The sequence below is a fragment of the Ochotona princeps genome, chromosome 5 (assembly GCF_030435755.1).
Source record: "Ochotona princeps isolate mOchPri1 chromosome 5, mOchPri1.hap1, whole genome shotgun sequence".
Taxonomy (NCBI): domain Eukaryota; kingdom Metazoa; phylum Chordata; class Mammalia; order Lagomorpha; family Ochotonidae; genus Ochotona; species Ochotona princeps.
In genome coordinates this window covers 101,861,317-101,878,609 of record NC_080836.1, presented here as the reverse complement: position 1 = coordinate 101,878,609, position 17,293 = coordinate 101,861,317, and the positions used below count along the sequence as shown (strand labels likewise).

General features: G+C 56.0%; 1 protein-coding gene across 2 annotated transcripts; it reads right to left on the bottom strand.

Moving 5' to 3' along the window:
* Window positions 1–2,644: 2,644 nt before the first annotated feature.
* Window positions 2,645–10,863, bottom strand: SPATA3 (spermatogenesis associated 3). Of its 2 annotated transcripts, none has more exons than XR_009245508.1 (4): window positions 10,334–10,863; window positions 6,920–7,149; window positions 5,211–5,357; window positions 2,645–2,713 (listed from the first exon to the last, which is right to left on the bottom strand). XR_009245508.1 is itself a non-coding variant. In XM_058665098.1 (4 exons), the coding sequence occupies exons 1-3, from the start codon at window positions 10,719–10,721 to the stop codon at window positions 5,249–5,251; spliced, it is 669 nt and encodes a 222-aa protein (XP_058521081.1). In that variant the 5' UTR covers window positions 10,722–10,861; the 3' UTR covers window positions 2,646–2,713; window positions 5,211–5,248. The 2 variants fall into 2 exon arrangements, 1 of the variants encoding a protein (XP_058521081.1); XM_058665098.1 differs by having other exon boundaries at window positions 2,646–2,713; window positions 6,978–7,149; window positions 10,334–10,861.
* Window positions 10,864–17,293: the final 6,430 nt, after the last annotated feature.

Sequence of the window (17,293 nt, the reverse complement as noted above, 5' to 3'; positions counted from 1 at the left end):
CGCAGGTGACCTCGGGAGTCGCTGAATGTTTCTACACCCTTACCTTAGTTATCAAATCAGCTCTCTTCCTTTGATCTGCTCTAAACCATGTTTCCTTACTTTTTTTTCCTAAGATTTTATTTTTATTGCAAAGTCAGATATACAGAGAGGAGGAGAGACAGAGAGGAAGATCTCCCGTTCAATGATTCACTTACTTTATTTTTAAAAGATTTATTTTTTATTGGAAAGGCAGATCTACAGAGAGGAGCAGAGATGAAAGAGCTTCCATCTGCTGGTTCACTCCTCTAGCGGCCACAATGGCTGGAGCTGAGCTGAAGCCAGGAGCCAGAAGCTTCTTCTGAGTCTCCCAGTGTGGGTGCAGGATCCCAAGGCTTTGGGCCATCTACTTTTTTTCCCAGGCCACAAGCAGGAAGCTGGATGGGGAATGGAACAGCTGGGACACAAACTGCCACCCATATGTATCCCGGTGGAAGCATAGTGAAGATTTAGCCAATAGGCTATTGCGCAGGGCCCATTTCCTTATGTTTTGCTTTTCTCTGAGTGGTTTGATTTTCCCATAAGCCATTCTATTTTCCCTATCCCTGCCTCAGGGGCCCTAGTTACCCACAATGCTTTTTGTTTTAAAGTGATGGGGGGCAGGGCAGAGAAAGTGAGCTGGCTCTCTCTCCAGGTGCCTGCACTGGCTGGGGCTGGGTCAGGTGGAGGCCAAAAGCCAGCACCCACATCTAGGTCTCCCTCATGGGTGGCAGGGACCCAGGAACTTGCCCTACTGTGTGGCCTGTCCTGTGTACTGCATGCATCTGTCATCACGGACAGCCCTCAATCTTGCCAGTCGCTGTGACAAGCCGCTGTGCCCCACATTTTCCACCACGGATGGAGTGGGAGTGCTGACCTGGGTCACCTCTCCCCTAGGAAACCAACCGCCTGGGGGTTAGTCTGTGGTCCAAGGCAGCTGGAGGTCCCTTTTCTGGCAACTCCAGCATTCATTCTGAGTGCCTGGCAGTGTGTGGAGGGGGAGGGAAGTCCTGGTTGCCACTTCCCCTCCCCCCGTAGAGGCCATCTGCTGCCTGCAGTGTCTGTCTTGACTCTTGACCGTAGCTTACCCGCCATGGTAAGATTCTTCCTTCCTGGGCTCAGCCACTCCACTGTGAGCTGTGGAGCTCTGGCTTGGAGAGGGAGTGCACTGTGCTCCTGGGCAGAGCCGTGGGCACCTGAATCATGGGTGATGTCCTTGGCTATGGGAGACAGGCTGCTCGCCTCCCCTGCCGGCCTTGACCATAGCAGCTGGGAGGCTGTTGCTGCTGGAATGGAATGGAACAACTTTGCAGAGAGAGATGGGGAGAGTGCATGTGTGTGGCCTGAGCCCCTGGAGCAAGTCATATCTGAACCCCAGCTTCTTGGAGTTTTATAGGAGTCCATACATTCTCATTTGGCTTAGGCTGATCTGCGTTGGGCTAACATTGACAACAGAGGGGGACTTTATTATTACAGCATGGAAGGGGGAGGTATGTCTTCAGAGAGAAAGAGACTGGGCTGTCCAGAGCACAGCCAATGTTCTCTTCACCCTTTCCACAGGCCCCTACAACCTGACCTGCAGGCCAGGACCTCGACATGACCCCACATGGAGGGGAGCATCTCTCAGGAGACTGGTTTCTCAGAGGGCTTGCTATCCATCCAGAGTGCCCCTCCTAACTTACCAGGGCCTGCTTGGGAAGAAAATTCTGATATTACAAGGTGGTAAATGGACTCTGGGGGTCTTAGGAGCCAGCCTGGCCCTTTCTGCCCAATCCTGCCCATGCTGTTGCAGGTAGACCAGCTGTCTGTCTCCCCAGGGCTCCTACTGGGTGCTGGTATAGCCAGTTCTTAGCACGGGAGTGGGTGAGGGAGGATGGGCAGGGGGGGAGGGTGTGTAAATCTCCTCTTCCCCCTTGGGGCAGGGTCACCCTGTGGTGTGGGGTGTAGTTGCTGGTTCTGTAGGATTAGGCTTCAGTTACCTGCAGTGGTCCCAGACCCAGGGTACTCTTTTTGTTTGTTTTTTTATGAGACAGATAGATAGATCTTCCATCCACTGGTTCACTCCCCAAATACCTGCAGTAACTGAGGCAGGGCCAGGCAGAAGCCAGGAGCTGGATACTTAGTCTGGTCTCCCATGTGGGTGGCAGGGACCCAATGACATGACACACGAGCCATCCTCTGCCACTTCCCAGGGTGTGCACAAGCAGGGAATTGGACCCAGGAGTGGGCCTGAGACTTGTACCCACCAGGCCAAAGGCCCATTCTTGTCCCCCCCCCCCCACTGGTATTTGCTGGGATTGCCTGAAGCTAAGGCTCCCTACCTTGGTCCAGGTCACCACCAGGTCAGGTGGAGCCTCCGGGGCCATTTCGCAGAGCCACGGGGCCTCTGGGCCTGGGAAGGCGCCAGCACTGCTGCACCTGCTTTGGGCTTCTTCTGCTTCGAGTGGGGACAGCTGAAACAGTTTGTCCTGGGAGAAACAATCTGTGCCAAGAGGCTCCTCCTTGCGCCTGTGGCCCCCAAACAGGGAGAACAGGTTCCCCCTCCGGCTGCTTCCCCTACAGTTAGCTGATGACCAAGGCCCTGGCGCTGCCCTCTTGACCCATTGCCAAGTCCTGCTCTTGCACACCAAAGGAACAGGATTTTTTTTTTTTTACACTTTATTTGGTGACAGGTGAGATCCTTAGATGGAAATTGGATCTGTGAAAAAAACAAGGACAGGATGGGGAGCAAGGATTCACAGCTCAGTATCTGCAGGAAAGTTCTTTCACATTCAAATTTCTTCCATTCTCTACCTTGCAGCCCTTGCAGCGGGAGGAGAACCGCCTCTCCTCTCGGCCTGTAAAACCCTTTGCAAAGTGCCCGGTCCTTGCGCAAGGGTCAAAATCAAGGTCAGCAGCCTCCTCCTGCCTCTCCCTTCCCTGCGATTCACACTCAGCTTCCCCCCACCCCTCCAGAGGTGACTGTGACAGTGAGTTCATGCGAGACGAACAACATCTTTTGCTTTCAGTGCATCTAACGACGGAGATGTGGGGATGGGGGAGTGGATGGGCTGAATTCAAGAAAGAAAAGTCCAGAAGCATCTTTGCTCAAGGAAGTGGCAGCTTTCTACTGTCATCACATGGCTCTTTGCTCTCAGGACAGAGGAGGACCCCAAGCTGCCTCTTTCCCTTCCCCAAGGAGGAGCTGCTGAGCCCAGGAGGCCTCAGTGCACCCTACAAGGCACAGCTCTCCTCCCAAAACCTGACTCTCCCGATGTCCAGGGTTGCCTTTCATTGGCTCAAAGCGCCTCCTTGTCTGGGAGTCGGCATGTCCCGCCCTTTCAAATCTGTTCTGCAAACAGCCACCCTGTCACAGTCCAAAGAGCCTGCACTGTAGGCGTGGGCACTGCTGGCTGCTCCCTCCCACCCATCTTAGCACCTGCTGGATGTGCTTGGAACACACAGCACATAGCCTGAAGGCTGCAGCTTTGCTTACAGCCACTGCTAGTCGAGGAGTTTTTGTTTCCTCTTAAACGCCCCAGAGCAGGTTTGGCACAGCGTTTGGAATTAGAAGCAGAGTTGGGACCTACACCTATGCACTCAGGTGCCAACCTCCTACTAATGTGAATCCTGGGAGGCAGTAGGTGATGGCCAAGTGTTTGGGCTCCTCCCACCCACCTGAGAGATGGGAGTGAGCTCAGGACGGCTGGCCCCTGCCCGGCCCAGCGCTGCCTGTTGTGGGCCACAGGGAGTGATTGTCTCGCTGCCTTTCAAGCACATAAAAATGAAAATAGGTGCATTTAGGCAAAAAATGAGTTTAAAGAAAAATAGGTGTGATAGGTGTCAAAGATCAGTAAGGTTTGGAGAACACGGAATTGAGAGAGGAGGAGGACGAGGAAGCGGAGGAGGTGGCTCCTGCTCTTTTGTGTGTGCCCCATGCCAGGTATGTGCTAAATGACTTACATCCTCTCCGCTTCCCTCCTTTGAGCAGCACAGGGAGAGCTTTGCCGCTGTCTGTGTCAGGAGTGAGGGACAGACCGGATGCTCTGGGGCATCTGGCCCCAGGCCCACCCACCTCTAGCTCTGCGTCTGCTGTGGGACACTGTTTTAGCTTCCCTGGGCTCTCCTGCTGCTTTCCACCGTACAACTAGCCCTGGGCCCTACCCTGGCCTCTCCTGCACATCTCCTGGGATCCTCATCATCCCAGCCCGTGGAGGGAACTCTGACTACCAGACCCTGACTGCCCATGGCACCTGGCTATTCTGCTGGCAGGGTCCAGTCTTTCCCCCGTGAATCACATGACCAGTAGCCGGCTGGCCAACTCTGGCTTCTAAGCACCTTGTTATCTCATTACCCCCACCAGCCATCCCACGAGGAGGGCACCCATTATTTTCCTCATTTACAATACTGGGGTACAGCCTGATGTTCCAGGTGCTTCTAATCCCCTCCCCCAGAGGTCCCCTGAACAGATGGCAGGATCCCTGGGGGAAGATGCTGAGTCCAGTTTCTCTGGGTTTGGCTTTTGAGAGATTCAGTGCACCTGCTCCCAGCTCCTGTGACTGGGAGAGGCGGACTGAAACACAGGCTGAAACTCACTGTGCACACTAACCCTGTATTCACTGCACATGGCCGTGGCAGTGAGTACGGCTGTGGACGCTCTTGGCGCGTCACCCATATCCCCTAGCAGGGCTGTTACACAGGACCCTGTGCGTTCTGAATCTGGGCTGCTCAGAAGGCCTCCCACCCCCATTCGCCCTCTGCCCAGTGCTGGCAGCTGTTGCTCCACGTCTGTGCTGCACATGGTTGGCCAAAAGAGGGCGCCATGGAGCGAGCCTTGTGCCTCTGGGGGACTCCTGCTCCAGGGCCCAGCTCCACCTTTCCCAGCTTGCCCTGGCCTACCTCCCCAGCCTTTGCCCCAAGATCAAGTTCTGGATAGATCCTGCATCTCCAAGCCCCTGTCTCAGGCTCTGCTTCTAGGCAGCCCAGGGCTGTGATTGGGCTGTTGGGAGGGGGCTTGGGGTGGTTAAGCGGCGGGGAGGGGTGCATGCTTTCCAGGCAAGGAAGAAGTTCCAAGGACAAGCCCTGAGCCAGGGGCAGGAAGTCTGCACACCCAGTGGGAGAACCAGCCCAGGAGAGTATGGCGGGGCAGCTGCCTGAGCAAGCTCGTAATACGCCCTTCCACCCCAGCCTGGGGAGAGGGCAGGGGATGCACCTACCTGCTGGACCGTGGGCCTGGAGGCGTGTTCACAAGGACTCAGCGATGTAGTAGGCAGCTCCTAGGGCCCCCAGAGCCACAGCCACAGTCCCGAGGGCATGGAGCACGTGTGTTACGATGTCCTGAGGAGTGTTTTCTTGAAGGTCGTCTGGGAGGCACAACACAGGTGGGGCTGTGGGAACCGCTGCACACTGACCACCCCCCATCCACACTGGCCATCTCCTCTCGAGAGAACATGACATGCCCACCCAGACCCCGGGATCTGGGCATGAGAGGACTTGGATGGATTGAGCTGTCCTGGACTCCTGGCAGTGGGACATGTGTTAGGGTGAGGGATGGGGAGGGGGCAGGTGACAAAGGCGGCCAAGGCTGCTGCAAGCCAGGCTGTGTGCTAAGCACCTCACCACACTTGTCTTCTGCAAGTCTCATGACACACTCTGAGGTTGGGCTTCTGCCAAGAACCCGGGACACCACATCCCCACTACAAAGCAGTACTACAATGGTGCAGTAACTGCGCGAAGGCTTTGCACATACATGCTTATCTACTTAGAGATCAACTCTTCCAGAGTAGGTGCTTGCCAAACATACAGGTGCATGTAAAGCCACAAGCCAACATGACACACAAGGGGAAAGCCGAGATCCTGCAGATAGGTGCTGAGATGGCAACAGAGTGCCCGTGGCGGGTCTTGCCCCAGAGGGGCGGGTCGTTGCCTCACTTGCAGTTCCCTCCGTCTGGAGGGCCCTCCCTTCTTGTTTCAAGCCCCAGAGGCTCCTAGAAGGCGAATGCTGCCATGCCTCTGGGGAGCACAGGGCAGATGCCTGCACCTGTGTGGCATCTTGGGGTTTCCAACACACATTGTGACATGCCCTGTAAGTCCCTGTTCTGTGTCTCCCTCTATCATGCCCATGATACAACCTGGGACAGGTGGGTGGCGATACCAGCAGATGGGGTGGGGGAGGAAGAGGAGATGGGAGGAGCTGGGAGGGGTAGGGGAGTCCCTCCTCCCTGAATGAGATTTCCCAGGAGGCTCCGAGTCTCCCAACACCCTGGGGTCTCTGCATTTTGTCATTCTTAGGAGATGTGGAGGGCTTCAATTGCAGATGGAAGGGACTGGGTGGGAGGGGTTGGGAGGAGCGGGGCACGGCTGGCAGAAGGGTCTGAGGTCCCCAAGTGGGGCCCAAAGCTTGCCGTGCGCTTAGCTAGTAGGCCTGTTAAGAATGGGGTCTGTGCCTTAGATGCAGACAGGGGCCCCAGTAGGGCAGCTGCCACTGTGATGCCTCTTGTGAGGGGCTTTGCAGAGAGGAAATGAAGGGCAAGTAAGTGTGGGTGATTATATGGGGGGTGGTCCCCAAAATAGCCGGGTGCACACACCCTGGCAGGGGTGAGGCGTGCTGTGCTGAGCTGAGTGGTCAGAATTCCTTCTTAGCTGCAAATGCCTGGCGGGTGCAGGAGGAACAGGGAGCAGAGAGCAAATCCACAGGAAAGTCAAGAGCTAAGAACCCTCCTCTACGGATGGCCACGGGAGGAGGATGTGGGCAAGGTTCCCGAGTCAGCCTGGGCACTGAGGGAAGCACCAAAGCGCAACAGGAAAAGGAAAGCCCTGGAGCAGTAGTTCCCGGCCAGCAGAAGTGGCTCCCCTGGGAGCAGGTAGGAAAGGGCCCCCGCCGGCCGACCCCCAGGAAGTGTCAAGGCTTCCCAGAGGAAGTTACCAGTGACCACTGGGTACTGAGCACCCCTGGGGCTCCAGCCCCCCACGAGCTCTGGAACCTGTAGAAGGTGAGAAGACTTGGGCATCCTCTCCCTGGCACGAGCTGCCAGTCTCGAGGCAGAAGGACATCGAAGATGCGGCTGTGGCACAGCCCTAGACGACGCCAGCAAGCCGAGCTGCCTGGGCAAACAGCACAGGGGCAGGAACGTGGGCTCGAATGAGTCAGTTGCCCTGGGTGGACAGAGAAGGAGAGAGTTGTGGGGTGCACCTGTTCCCGGGAGGCCCTGGGGGAAGACAAGCCTGGAAGCCGATCTGAGAATGCTCCACTTGCAGCTGCAGTGGTGCAGGGTGACCTGGGAAGATCCTAGACTTTGGAAAGGCATCGCCAAGGACTACCCACTGTGGGGGAGGGGCAATTCTTCTAGGAACTGTTCCCTTCCAGATGGGATAGAAGACTAAGTGTGAAGACAAATGGCTGCTTTCTACACTGGGGTATGCTCCTGGGAACAGTGGCTGTCATGTGAACTGTGCACCAGTCCCCGTGTTTGTCCAACTGTTCGAACCGGCCAGCCCAGCCTCTGAGCCAGGCTCCAAGAATACATGGGGGTGTTCTTTTGCCACGAGAAGATTGCAGATGACAACTTCAACTCGAGATTTCCAACTCTGCGGGCGGGGGAGAACTCTCCCAGTGCAAGGAGGCAGGAAGTAACTCTTGCAGAAGACTGGTAATCCGGAGGGAGGCTCTGGGATGCTGGACAGCCTTGTTGTGTTCAGCCATGGCTTGAAAGTGCCTCCCCGCCCTGAATCCTGAGAAGGGGCAACCGAGCACAGGGACAGTGTCCGCTCTAGCTGGGCAGGCGGATTTCTGGCTGCATCATTCGCAAGTTAGGACGATTCACCCTTGGAGTGTCCAGGAGTTTTTGATGAGGACAAACTGCCTCAGGGAAGACCACAGAACATTCCAGAGCAGCACACAAGGGTTGACTGGGGTCATGCACTGTTAGCTATCTCAAATAGCACCGAGAGATCCTTGTTCATCACCTATATTCTTTCCCCATCCGTGTCTTGTTGAAATCAGTAGCCTCTTCTCAGCCTGTCTCTGTGTCTGCAGCCTGTTGTGCTCCAACACGTCATCCCCAGCCTGTGGGGGATTGGCCATTCCTTACCTAAAAACTACTCTCTTTGGGCCAAGCGAATGCGTGCACAATGAAGGAAAGACAAAGGCAATCTTCCTCTCACAGAACAGCTACAACCCGAGTAGTCTGGCTTCTTTGGAACCCTTGCCAAGCCTGGTCAGTCATGCCCTGCCTGAACAAACCTCGCACGGCCCTCCCGTGCAGAGCCTGCTGGCTTCTGATGACGTCACTTATCCTGCACCATCATTGCTGTCATCCAAATCCAGAAAGCTCCACCTGCCCCTCGCACTGTCAGTCGCTTCCCGTTCCTGCCTTCCCACAACCACCGCATCCTCAGTATGATCACACAATGGGTGTGTTTGGATGACACGGGCTCCTGGTGTTTCCTCAGGTTTCTAAGGTGTGTAATGCCGCGGCACAGATCCGGATGCTCTCTTGTTTCATGCTGCATTTTGTCCTTTGATTGGTGATGGGAATTCGGGTCGTATCCACTTCCCATGATATTGCTGCTGCAGATACTCACGCACACCTGCTCGTGTGGACGTATGTCTGCATGTTTTGAAGTCTTGTTATGCCCAGGACCATATACTAACTCTACATTGCCTGGGGACAACTTGCCGGACTGACTTTTCCCAGCAGCTGCCTCAGTTTACCAGCAGTCTCCAGGGTCCAATCTCTCTGCTTCCTGCTCCACGCTTGCTACCATCCATCTTTTTAATGACAGCCCTCATGCGGAAAGGCCCATGGTTTCTTGAGCTACATTATTCTCTATGTACAACCCCCAGTCACGGCTTTAGGAGGCAGCCTTCCTCACAGATCTGCAACCTTCCTTCCCCCTTCGGGGAAGAATCCCTTGAGAAGAGGCATGGGACCTCTGTCTGGGTCACCAAGGAGCTGCCCACGCTTCACTCCATGGTAAGGTGAACTCTTCTGGCAGGTGTCTCATGCAATGGTGAATAGACAAAGAATGGGAAAGATGTGCCTCCTGCAGGTTCCAACTCTGAAGACCACGGCATAGACACATTTTATGTTGGTGCTGACAAGGGTTGACAAAGGGCTGTATGCAGAGGCACCACGTGCACCAAGAACAAATGGATACTCAGCTCTGAACTTGTCCTTGACATGACACTTCCTGGCAGGGAACTCTTGCCCTCACATCTCTCATCTATTTTATGCTCGAACCATCTCAGAGGAAGAAACTGCATTCCAAGCAGCATGGCCTGCCTAGGGCCAGAGAGGCATGGGCACTGGCTTGGCAGGTGCAGGAGGTAATCTTATGTGGTCACCTGCCACTTGCTGGACCTCTAGGAAGCCAAGGGTCAGTGGCCTGAGGATTCTGGAGTTAGAATAGGAGAGGGCTGTGTGACTCAGTTTCCCCATCACTCATTGGACATCACACAACTCCCCCACCCCCATGGAAGGTTCCTTAGATGACCGAGCTGAAAGCTGGCTACCGATATTCAGTGTCCAGGGTTAGTATCACCACGACTGCCGGTAGTTCACAAGGTGGCTCGTTTAGATTCCTGCTCCACAACCCAATGCTTATTTGAGACTCAGGCAACCCAAGAAGATGGGAAGCCGCTTTTTCCCAGACAGCCACTCCAGGTCCAGACAGCTGATTGTTGAGAAACTTGTGAGGTATTCAGGAGTCTGGCTACCTCAATGTGGCCTCCTTGGGGACAGTTGCCAAGTTCAACAAATAAAAATCTAGGACGTTCACATGTTCCTGGGGACATAGAGGCTAACCAAGTTATTCACTGCTTTTCCTAAATGAACATTTAGCTGGGAACGCTGCTTCTCTGGCTGCCTGTCAGACCTCAGGGAGAGACAGCATGGAGAAGTTCACTCGCTTTTCCCAGGAACCAGGCAGAACGTCCCTGTCACCTCCCCTAGTCCCAAGCCACCAAGTGGCTCTCGCCTTCTGTAAACTCTTTCACTTTCCGTCAACCTGGACTAGCTTGTTAGGCATCTCTTTAGGCCCACAGGGGAAGCCTGCTGAGGCCAGAGTAAACCATTACCTGTCCACCTTGCTTGTTCTGCCCGTATGGATACAACTCTGCCTATAATATTTTAGCAGGCATATGGCACTACTGGCTCCTGATGGCCCACTATTGCCCTGGAGCCAAGATACACATGAACCCAGGCATGAGGGCAAATACTTTGGCCTGCAGTGTCTTCCACTGACACTCTGGGCCACCCCAACAGAGTCCTGGGGGGCTGGCTGGAATGGCAGCCTCCCCCAGCAGGGAAGCTAGAACAGCTGCAGGAGGCCTGCCCACCTGTTTTCCGGGAACTGCTGGAGCTGGAGTGATGGCCGCTCGACTTCCGGGACTGCGGGACGGCCTTGGAGTTCGAGTCCGGGGACAACAGACTCCCTGAGGAGTTCCGGCTTCCTTGGTCTGGAGGTGTCTGCGATGCGGGCTTCTGGGGGGCGGTGATGGGGCGAGGCTGCTGAGGGGCGGCCTCAGGGTGAGGCTGCTGAGCGACAGGGGCAGTCTCGGGGCGTAGGGGCTGCTGTGGTGGCTGCTGGGGTGGTGGCCGTGGCGGCGGTGGCTGTTGCACGTTCTCCAGGCTGGGCTGTTGCGGGGTAGAGTTGGAGCTGCCATGTTGCGAGTTGGAGTCCCGTTGGCGTTTGGCCTCGGATCTTTTCTTCTTGACCTTCTTCATGGTGGGCCCTCCCAACCTGAATGTTGGGAGGGCTGCCTAACCCTGGCTCCCTCCGAGAGGGGCCGGTGGCCCTCTGCCCTTTGGGATGCGACTCTGGCCTCCAACTGGCCCCAGAGCCTGGCCCACACACAGCAGTCAACCTCACCTCCTATGACGTCACAAAAGCCAGGGTGGTGCCTGGGGTGCTGCTCCAAGGGCAGACTTCTGTATGGACACCAGGCAGGTGCCTCTCCTTCTTCCTCCTGGGGGACAGCAGGTGCTGCCGGGGGAGACCTGGCTGCAGGGAGGTGGGAGAAGGACAGGGACAAGTGGATGTGGGGAGGGGGATTTTGTGATGTGTGTGCCCACCTGCAGACACCTCTGTGGTCCTAGGCCAAGTGAGCTGTTTCACTTAAAGACACTTTGAATGTAATCCCCAGCTCTGTTGCCGGTTCCCATATACCCTCTCTCGGCCCAAACAATAACCTGAGCTCACCATGCAGGCTGCAGGCCTGAAACTTCTCTCAAGATGGAACCTTGCATCACGCACAACCTCCTACCCTCTCAGAACTCCCCCAGTCCTCTGAAGCTCCCACCGCTGGATAGGAGCTGTGAGAGACAGAGAGAGTGGGGCTATCGGACTTGGATAAGAACCACGCACTTGGCCAAGAATTTCCCCTAAAAGCATGGCAGCTGCTGAGAAGCGAAAGAATCCCGACTCATTCCAGGGGCAAGACAGACCAACTGTCTCCCAAACCCAGAACACGGCTACGTGGGGCAGACACTGAACCTTCCTCTACATGAACAGCTGGGCCTGCATGTTTTAGATGGCAGAGGGACAAGCATGCAAACTGCAATCTGCACTTCACACTCCACCTGCAGCAAAAGATGTGTGTGCTCAGCAGCCTGCAAGCCACGGGACTGTGTCTGTGCGCAGGTGAGTCTGCGTTACTGGTGGCGGTGAGGTGCCTACCGGTCCCAGGATGGGTTTAGAGTTGCAACCTAGCTACAGAGAACAGGTTAAAAGGATTTACCCCCCATGCAAGGCCAGACACAGTGTCTAAGACCGGACAGAGGGTAGGGAGGCATTGCCAGGGCTCAATTCCAAAATCAAGTCTCTGGCTTTTCATGACCCCAGGGGGCATTGCCAGGGTTTTTAAATGAAGCTATGAGAAAAATGCCTTGAATGAGAAGATTGCAGGCAACCTGGAAGTGAAGAGAGACTGCCAGATCAGCAGTGCTGAACTGGGCTTGGTTGACTTGGGCAGAAGCAGCGCCAGGGAGCAGGGCTGTCTGTGAGATGTCAAAGTCAAGAGCAGCAGATGCCTCCGAAGGAGTCCACCTAGATGAGAAGCCCAGGCCAGGCACCCTCCTGGGAACCAGAAGACAGGACAAGCAGCTGGGTTTTCAGGTACGCCGGCATGGGGTTTTGGCCAAGGCCCCTCAATCTCACTTAAATTAGGGTTTCCTAACATCTGTTGACATCTTGGGCTGGACGAGCAGTCCTAGTTATGGGAAGTCCCCCTGTGTGTTACAGGAAGTCCATTTCTGGTCCCTCATAGGATACCTCCCTACGACAGCCAAAATTGTCTCTAAAAAGGGTGCCCAAATCGCCCCTGGTTGAGAACTGTTGGTTTAAATGGATCGGATGGGGCAGACAGATGTGGGGAGAATTTTCCTGGCAAGCATGAAAGAAACAGAACAGAGCTGGGGGAGTTAGAGGAGGGCAGGCTTGGGCAGGAAGGAGGAATTCTCCCAGGAGTACAGAGGAAATATACGGGAGGGGAAACCTGAATCAGGATGGACCCGAGGAGCAGGTGAGGGCTCCTGTGGGCTGAGAGGTCGTTCCAGAAAGACGTGGAACAATAACACTGCCACACATAATTCTGCATGGCCACAAGTTCCAAAGCCTCTATCTCATGGGCACAGCCTATTGTCCAGGTTTACCCGCCACCACTCTGCTACCTATGTCCTGCTCTGGCCAGCCATGGGCATTGAGGTCTTGGGACCATGCCTAGCTCCCCCTCCTTGGTGGAAGCCCTACCCCTCTGTCATGCCCCTCCCCTGCCATAGTGAACTCATGTTCCAAGGGCAAGATGCATCTGCTCCCTCTGCTGCCTGTCTGTCCTGAGAGCCCCGGGTGCTGTGAGTAGGACATCTTTGTATCTGGTCTCCTCTCTTGTGTTTCCAGCCCCTCAGCTGTGACGCTTATACAAGACCACCGTCTCCATGCATGCCGTGAACACTAAGCGCTGCAGGCAGGGGACAGAGAGCAGGGACTGTGGGTGGCCAGATGGGGGGGTTGGGTGATGGGGGGACTTCTGAGGACATCGTTGCTAAAGTGCTGGGGATTTTCTGGTCTTGACCGCTGAGAATCAGGACTGGAGCAGTCCCTAGGCAATTGGGTCTTGTGCCAGTTGCACAAAACCATCACAGAGTGAAGTTCAGGGGATGGAGAAGACGATGGTTAAGCCATGCAAAAGCACAAGGTCCCCAGGGCGTTAAAATGGATGCTGGTGGCATGGTCCTTGGATGTGACCTTTTCACCAAGAACACATCCTGACACCCCCTTACCCTTTGGTCTCCCATGTCCAGGGAGGCCACCTGCTCTCCACCAGCTGCAGGGGGCGGCACCCAGAGAACTCCCTCAGCTCCTACTGCTGCGGCCTCTGCGGCTGTGGCCTGTGGGGCTGTGTTTCTGCCCATGGACCAGGTGCTGGTGCTCATTCAAGATTCCTCTGCCCAGGACCATGAGACTCCAGCCTCACCCCACCCCCTGGTGGCCTTAGCTAGGCAAAATCCCCAGTACTTTCAGCAAGGATTGGGCTGCAGCCCTGAGCCCTGAACAAGGGAGGAGCAGCTCTCAGAATGTTTGTCAGCAGGAGAGCCAGCAGCCCTTGGCACACTATCTGGCTTGCGGAAGTCACTTTTCAATCGTAGTTGTTACTCCCTGGGGGAAGGAGCCTAAGAAAGCAAGGGGGTGGGAGTGGGGTGGGAGGAGAATGTTCCTGTTCTTATGAACGCGATGTGCCCACGGTGGGTCGGGCAGGTGGGTGGCTGGGTGGCTGGGTGCAGCCCTGGGAATTCAGTTAATTTGAGCACCTGTGACGTTGAGGTGGCCCCAGTTGGCATTGCCCGGAGTAAGAACTCCAGTACATCTCCACGGAAAAAGGGAAATCTAAAGCTTCCAGAGGCGCCAGGACAGGGGTGCGACTAAGGATCTGCCCACTATTGGGGTGTGGAAGGGGCAGCAGGAGTTACTCTGTATTTAGGGGGAGACGTGCGTTCTCAGCCCCTTCCTTTGGACCCCTCACCGTCTGTCTGGGTCTCGCGCTCCACCAGGCGGCCCCTGTGCGCTGGACTGACGGCGCGCCGGACGTCCAGGGCGCCCTCAGGGCGGCTGGGGCAGAACACGGCCGTGTGCACCTCCACTGGGACGGCGTCCTGCTGCGCGAAGACGCTACAGAGCAGGCTCTCCAGGCGGCGGCGCGCCTCGGCCTCCTCATCGGGCTGCGGCTGCACCACGACGCCGACAAGTGCAGCGGGCGGCCGGCGGTCCCGGGAGCGCACCTGCCGCAGGAGCAGCTGCAGGCGTGGCAGCTGCGTGCTCAGCGTGGACGCGCGACACATCAACAGCAGCAGCTGCTCGCCGCGCTCCGGCAGCCGGGTGCAGCCTTGTGCCAGCGCGTCCGCCGCCGCTGTCGCCTGTGGCCCAGCCGGTGTCTCCAGCCAAGCCCCACGCGCCTCTCGCGCGCCCGGTGCCGCCCCCGCCTTGCGCCCGGCGCTGCACGGCTTCTCACTGCAGCGAGGGGACTTGGCAGCCGGGCAGTCCGAGCTGTGGCTTGAGTCGTCGTCGGCGCAGCGCTTGGGTCTCCGCCGCCGGGTGCCCTTGCTGGAACTGCTGTGGCAGCTCATGGCTTTGGCACACGAGGCGCTGACAGGCTGGTTGGGAGGGGCCTGCTCCAGAAAGTTCTCTAAGCTGGTGGAGCTGTCGTCGTGCTTCCAGAACTCTCTGATGAGCAGCACCTGGCCACGGCCCTGGACGGACTGGACCGGATCCTGCGGCGCATCTTCGGCCTTGTCCTCCCGTGGGGCCCTGGTGGGCTGGGCCCCCGGGCACGGCTCCATGCCAGGTCCAGCTCCCTTGCCCCAATGGGCGCGGGCCAGCTGCCCTCCCCCTTTGGAGCATGTCACAATAGCCCCTCGTCCTAACTTTGCCGGGCCTGGGCCTCCACTCCGCTGTTCCTTGAGAATTTCCAACCCAGGCCAAGCCTTTCTGCTTGCCCCAGTCTTGATCACACCATCGTGCGTTCGCGAGGGTGGGTTCAGCAGCTTCTCAGCTCGATGAAAGATCGATCTTTATGAACAAGGTATTTGTGCACCCAGGATATGTAAAAACATGGGCTGGGGAAGGGAGTTAGGTCGCATCTCGTGTGGGAGCATTTGGCTTGAGTCCCAGCTACTCTGTGTGCTGCCCACACAGCTTGCTGCTAATACCTACCCTGGGAGGTTGCAGGTGGTATCCCAAGTGCTTGGGTCCCAGCACCCTTGTGGGAGACTCGGATGGAGTTCCTGGCTCCAGGGTTTTGCTTGGCCTGGTCTTGGATGTTGCTGGAATTGGGGAGTGAGCCAGTGGATGGAACATTTCTCTCTCTGTGTCCCTCTGAATTGCAAATAACATCTTCAGTGGACAATGTGATGGTGTAGCAGGGAAAGCCATCAATTCTGACCGCAGCATCCTGTATGGATATCAGTTTGTGTCCCAGCTGCTCCACTTCAGATCCAGCTTCCTGCTTAAGGCCTGGGAAAGCAGCAGAGGATGGCAGACCTTGCCCAGGCTCAGCCCGGCTCAGCCCGGCTCAGCCCGGTTCTTCTCTGGAGAGGACTTGGCAGCCAGAGCCCTGTGAACTTTAAACCAATGGGAAGTGGTTTTGGGTCCGCTCACTTCCTGTCTTCTGTGGATACTGGAGAGGCCCGCCAAGAAGACAGAGCCTGAGATGGAGACAGCCGTGGAGGTCAGGAACCAGCTGGAGAGACATGAGTGCTTTTCTAATGTTCTTAAAGAAGAAATGCCCTGAGGCCTGCGCCGAGGTGTTGTAAGCTGGGCCTTTGCCTGCAGTGCCATCTTCCTATGTGGGCACCAGTTTGTGTCCTAGGTACCCTACTTCTGATTCATCTTTCTATTTGTGGGAAAGCGGTAAATCCTGAGTCCCTGAACCCACATGGGAGACCAGGAAGATTCTCCTGGCTTCAGATTGGCTCAGTTCTAGCCACTGTAGCTATTTAGGGGTATGAACCACTGTTTGGAAGATCTTTTTCTGTAACTCTGTCTTTCAAATAAAAATAATATAAATCTGCAAAAAATGAGATGTACTCAGATGTTTTAAATTACTTTTAGCAGCACGGTCCGTGCAGCAGCTTCATTCCCCTCTCTGGATATTGGCATCCTGCATTGAAGTGCCGGTCCAAGTTCCCATTGCCTTTTGTCCCATCCAGCTCCTTGCTAACACACACGACAAAGACAGTGGGAGGTGACCCAGTACCTGGGCCTCTGCCACCTGTGGGGGACACCCAGATGTGGTTCCAGGATGCTGGCTTCAGCTTGATCCAGCTCTGGCCGTTGCAGCTATCTGGGGAGTGAACCAGCAGATGGAAGACCTTTCTTTCTTTCTTGTAACTCTGCCTTTCCAATAAAGGTATCTTTATGAAAATAAAAATTTCAAAACTTGGAACAGAAAGCTGGAATCCTGCTCCAGACTCCAGAGTCCTGGGTCATGGGGACCCTTGGGAAGAGCAGGCATAGAATGGGCCATGTCGTGTGGCTTCACGCATGCTCCCTGGAATTCTTAGCCATGGTCCCAGGAGGCTGGGTTTCCGCTACACCCCGAGCACTGCTGAATGAGGCCGTACTCACGGCACTTGCAGGAACCACCTGCTGACTTCCTATGCTCAGGAGAAGCACTGGGAGGAAGGTACTGGCCTGGGTTGCTAAGTTCTGGGGCAATTTTTGATGCAAGAATGGAGAGCTTGGGCAGTTGCACGGGCAGGTCTGGTCTGGAGGTGCTGCTCTTTCTCGGTGGACAGCGGTGCCCACCCGCATCACTGGATGCTATGGGCACATTAGGTGGCCTGGTCCAGGGGAAGTCAGACTGCAGAAGAAGTCATAGGCATTAATCTACAACTTCAAAGGAGAATACGCTGGGCTGTCCAGGAGGGCCCAGGTGGGCTCCCTGGGGTCCTTCAAAGGGAGCAGGGTGAGAATGAGAGGGAGACGCACCTGCAGCAGGAAGCCTTAATGGGCTCTGGCATGGCAGAACAAAGTCTAGTGACAGGGAACATGAGCCACCTCAGAAGCCGGGCAGGCTCAGACACGGTGCCAGCCTGGGCATCCCATGCTGGCTCTTCAGCAGCATTTATGCAGGTTTGGAAGGTCTGTGATGCTTGAGCAGTTTGAGAAAATCTGAAAGGATGTAGGGGTAGGTCTTACCCACTGGGAAGTTGCCAGCTAGCATGGGGTGGGGGAGGAACTGTCAGCACAGCAATCCTACCGGAATCACGCTTCACGCATGCCATGATCAAGGGAAGGTTGGTCC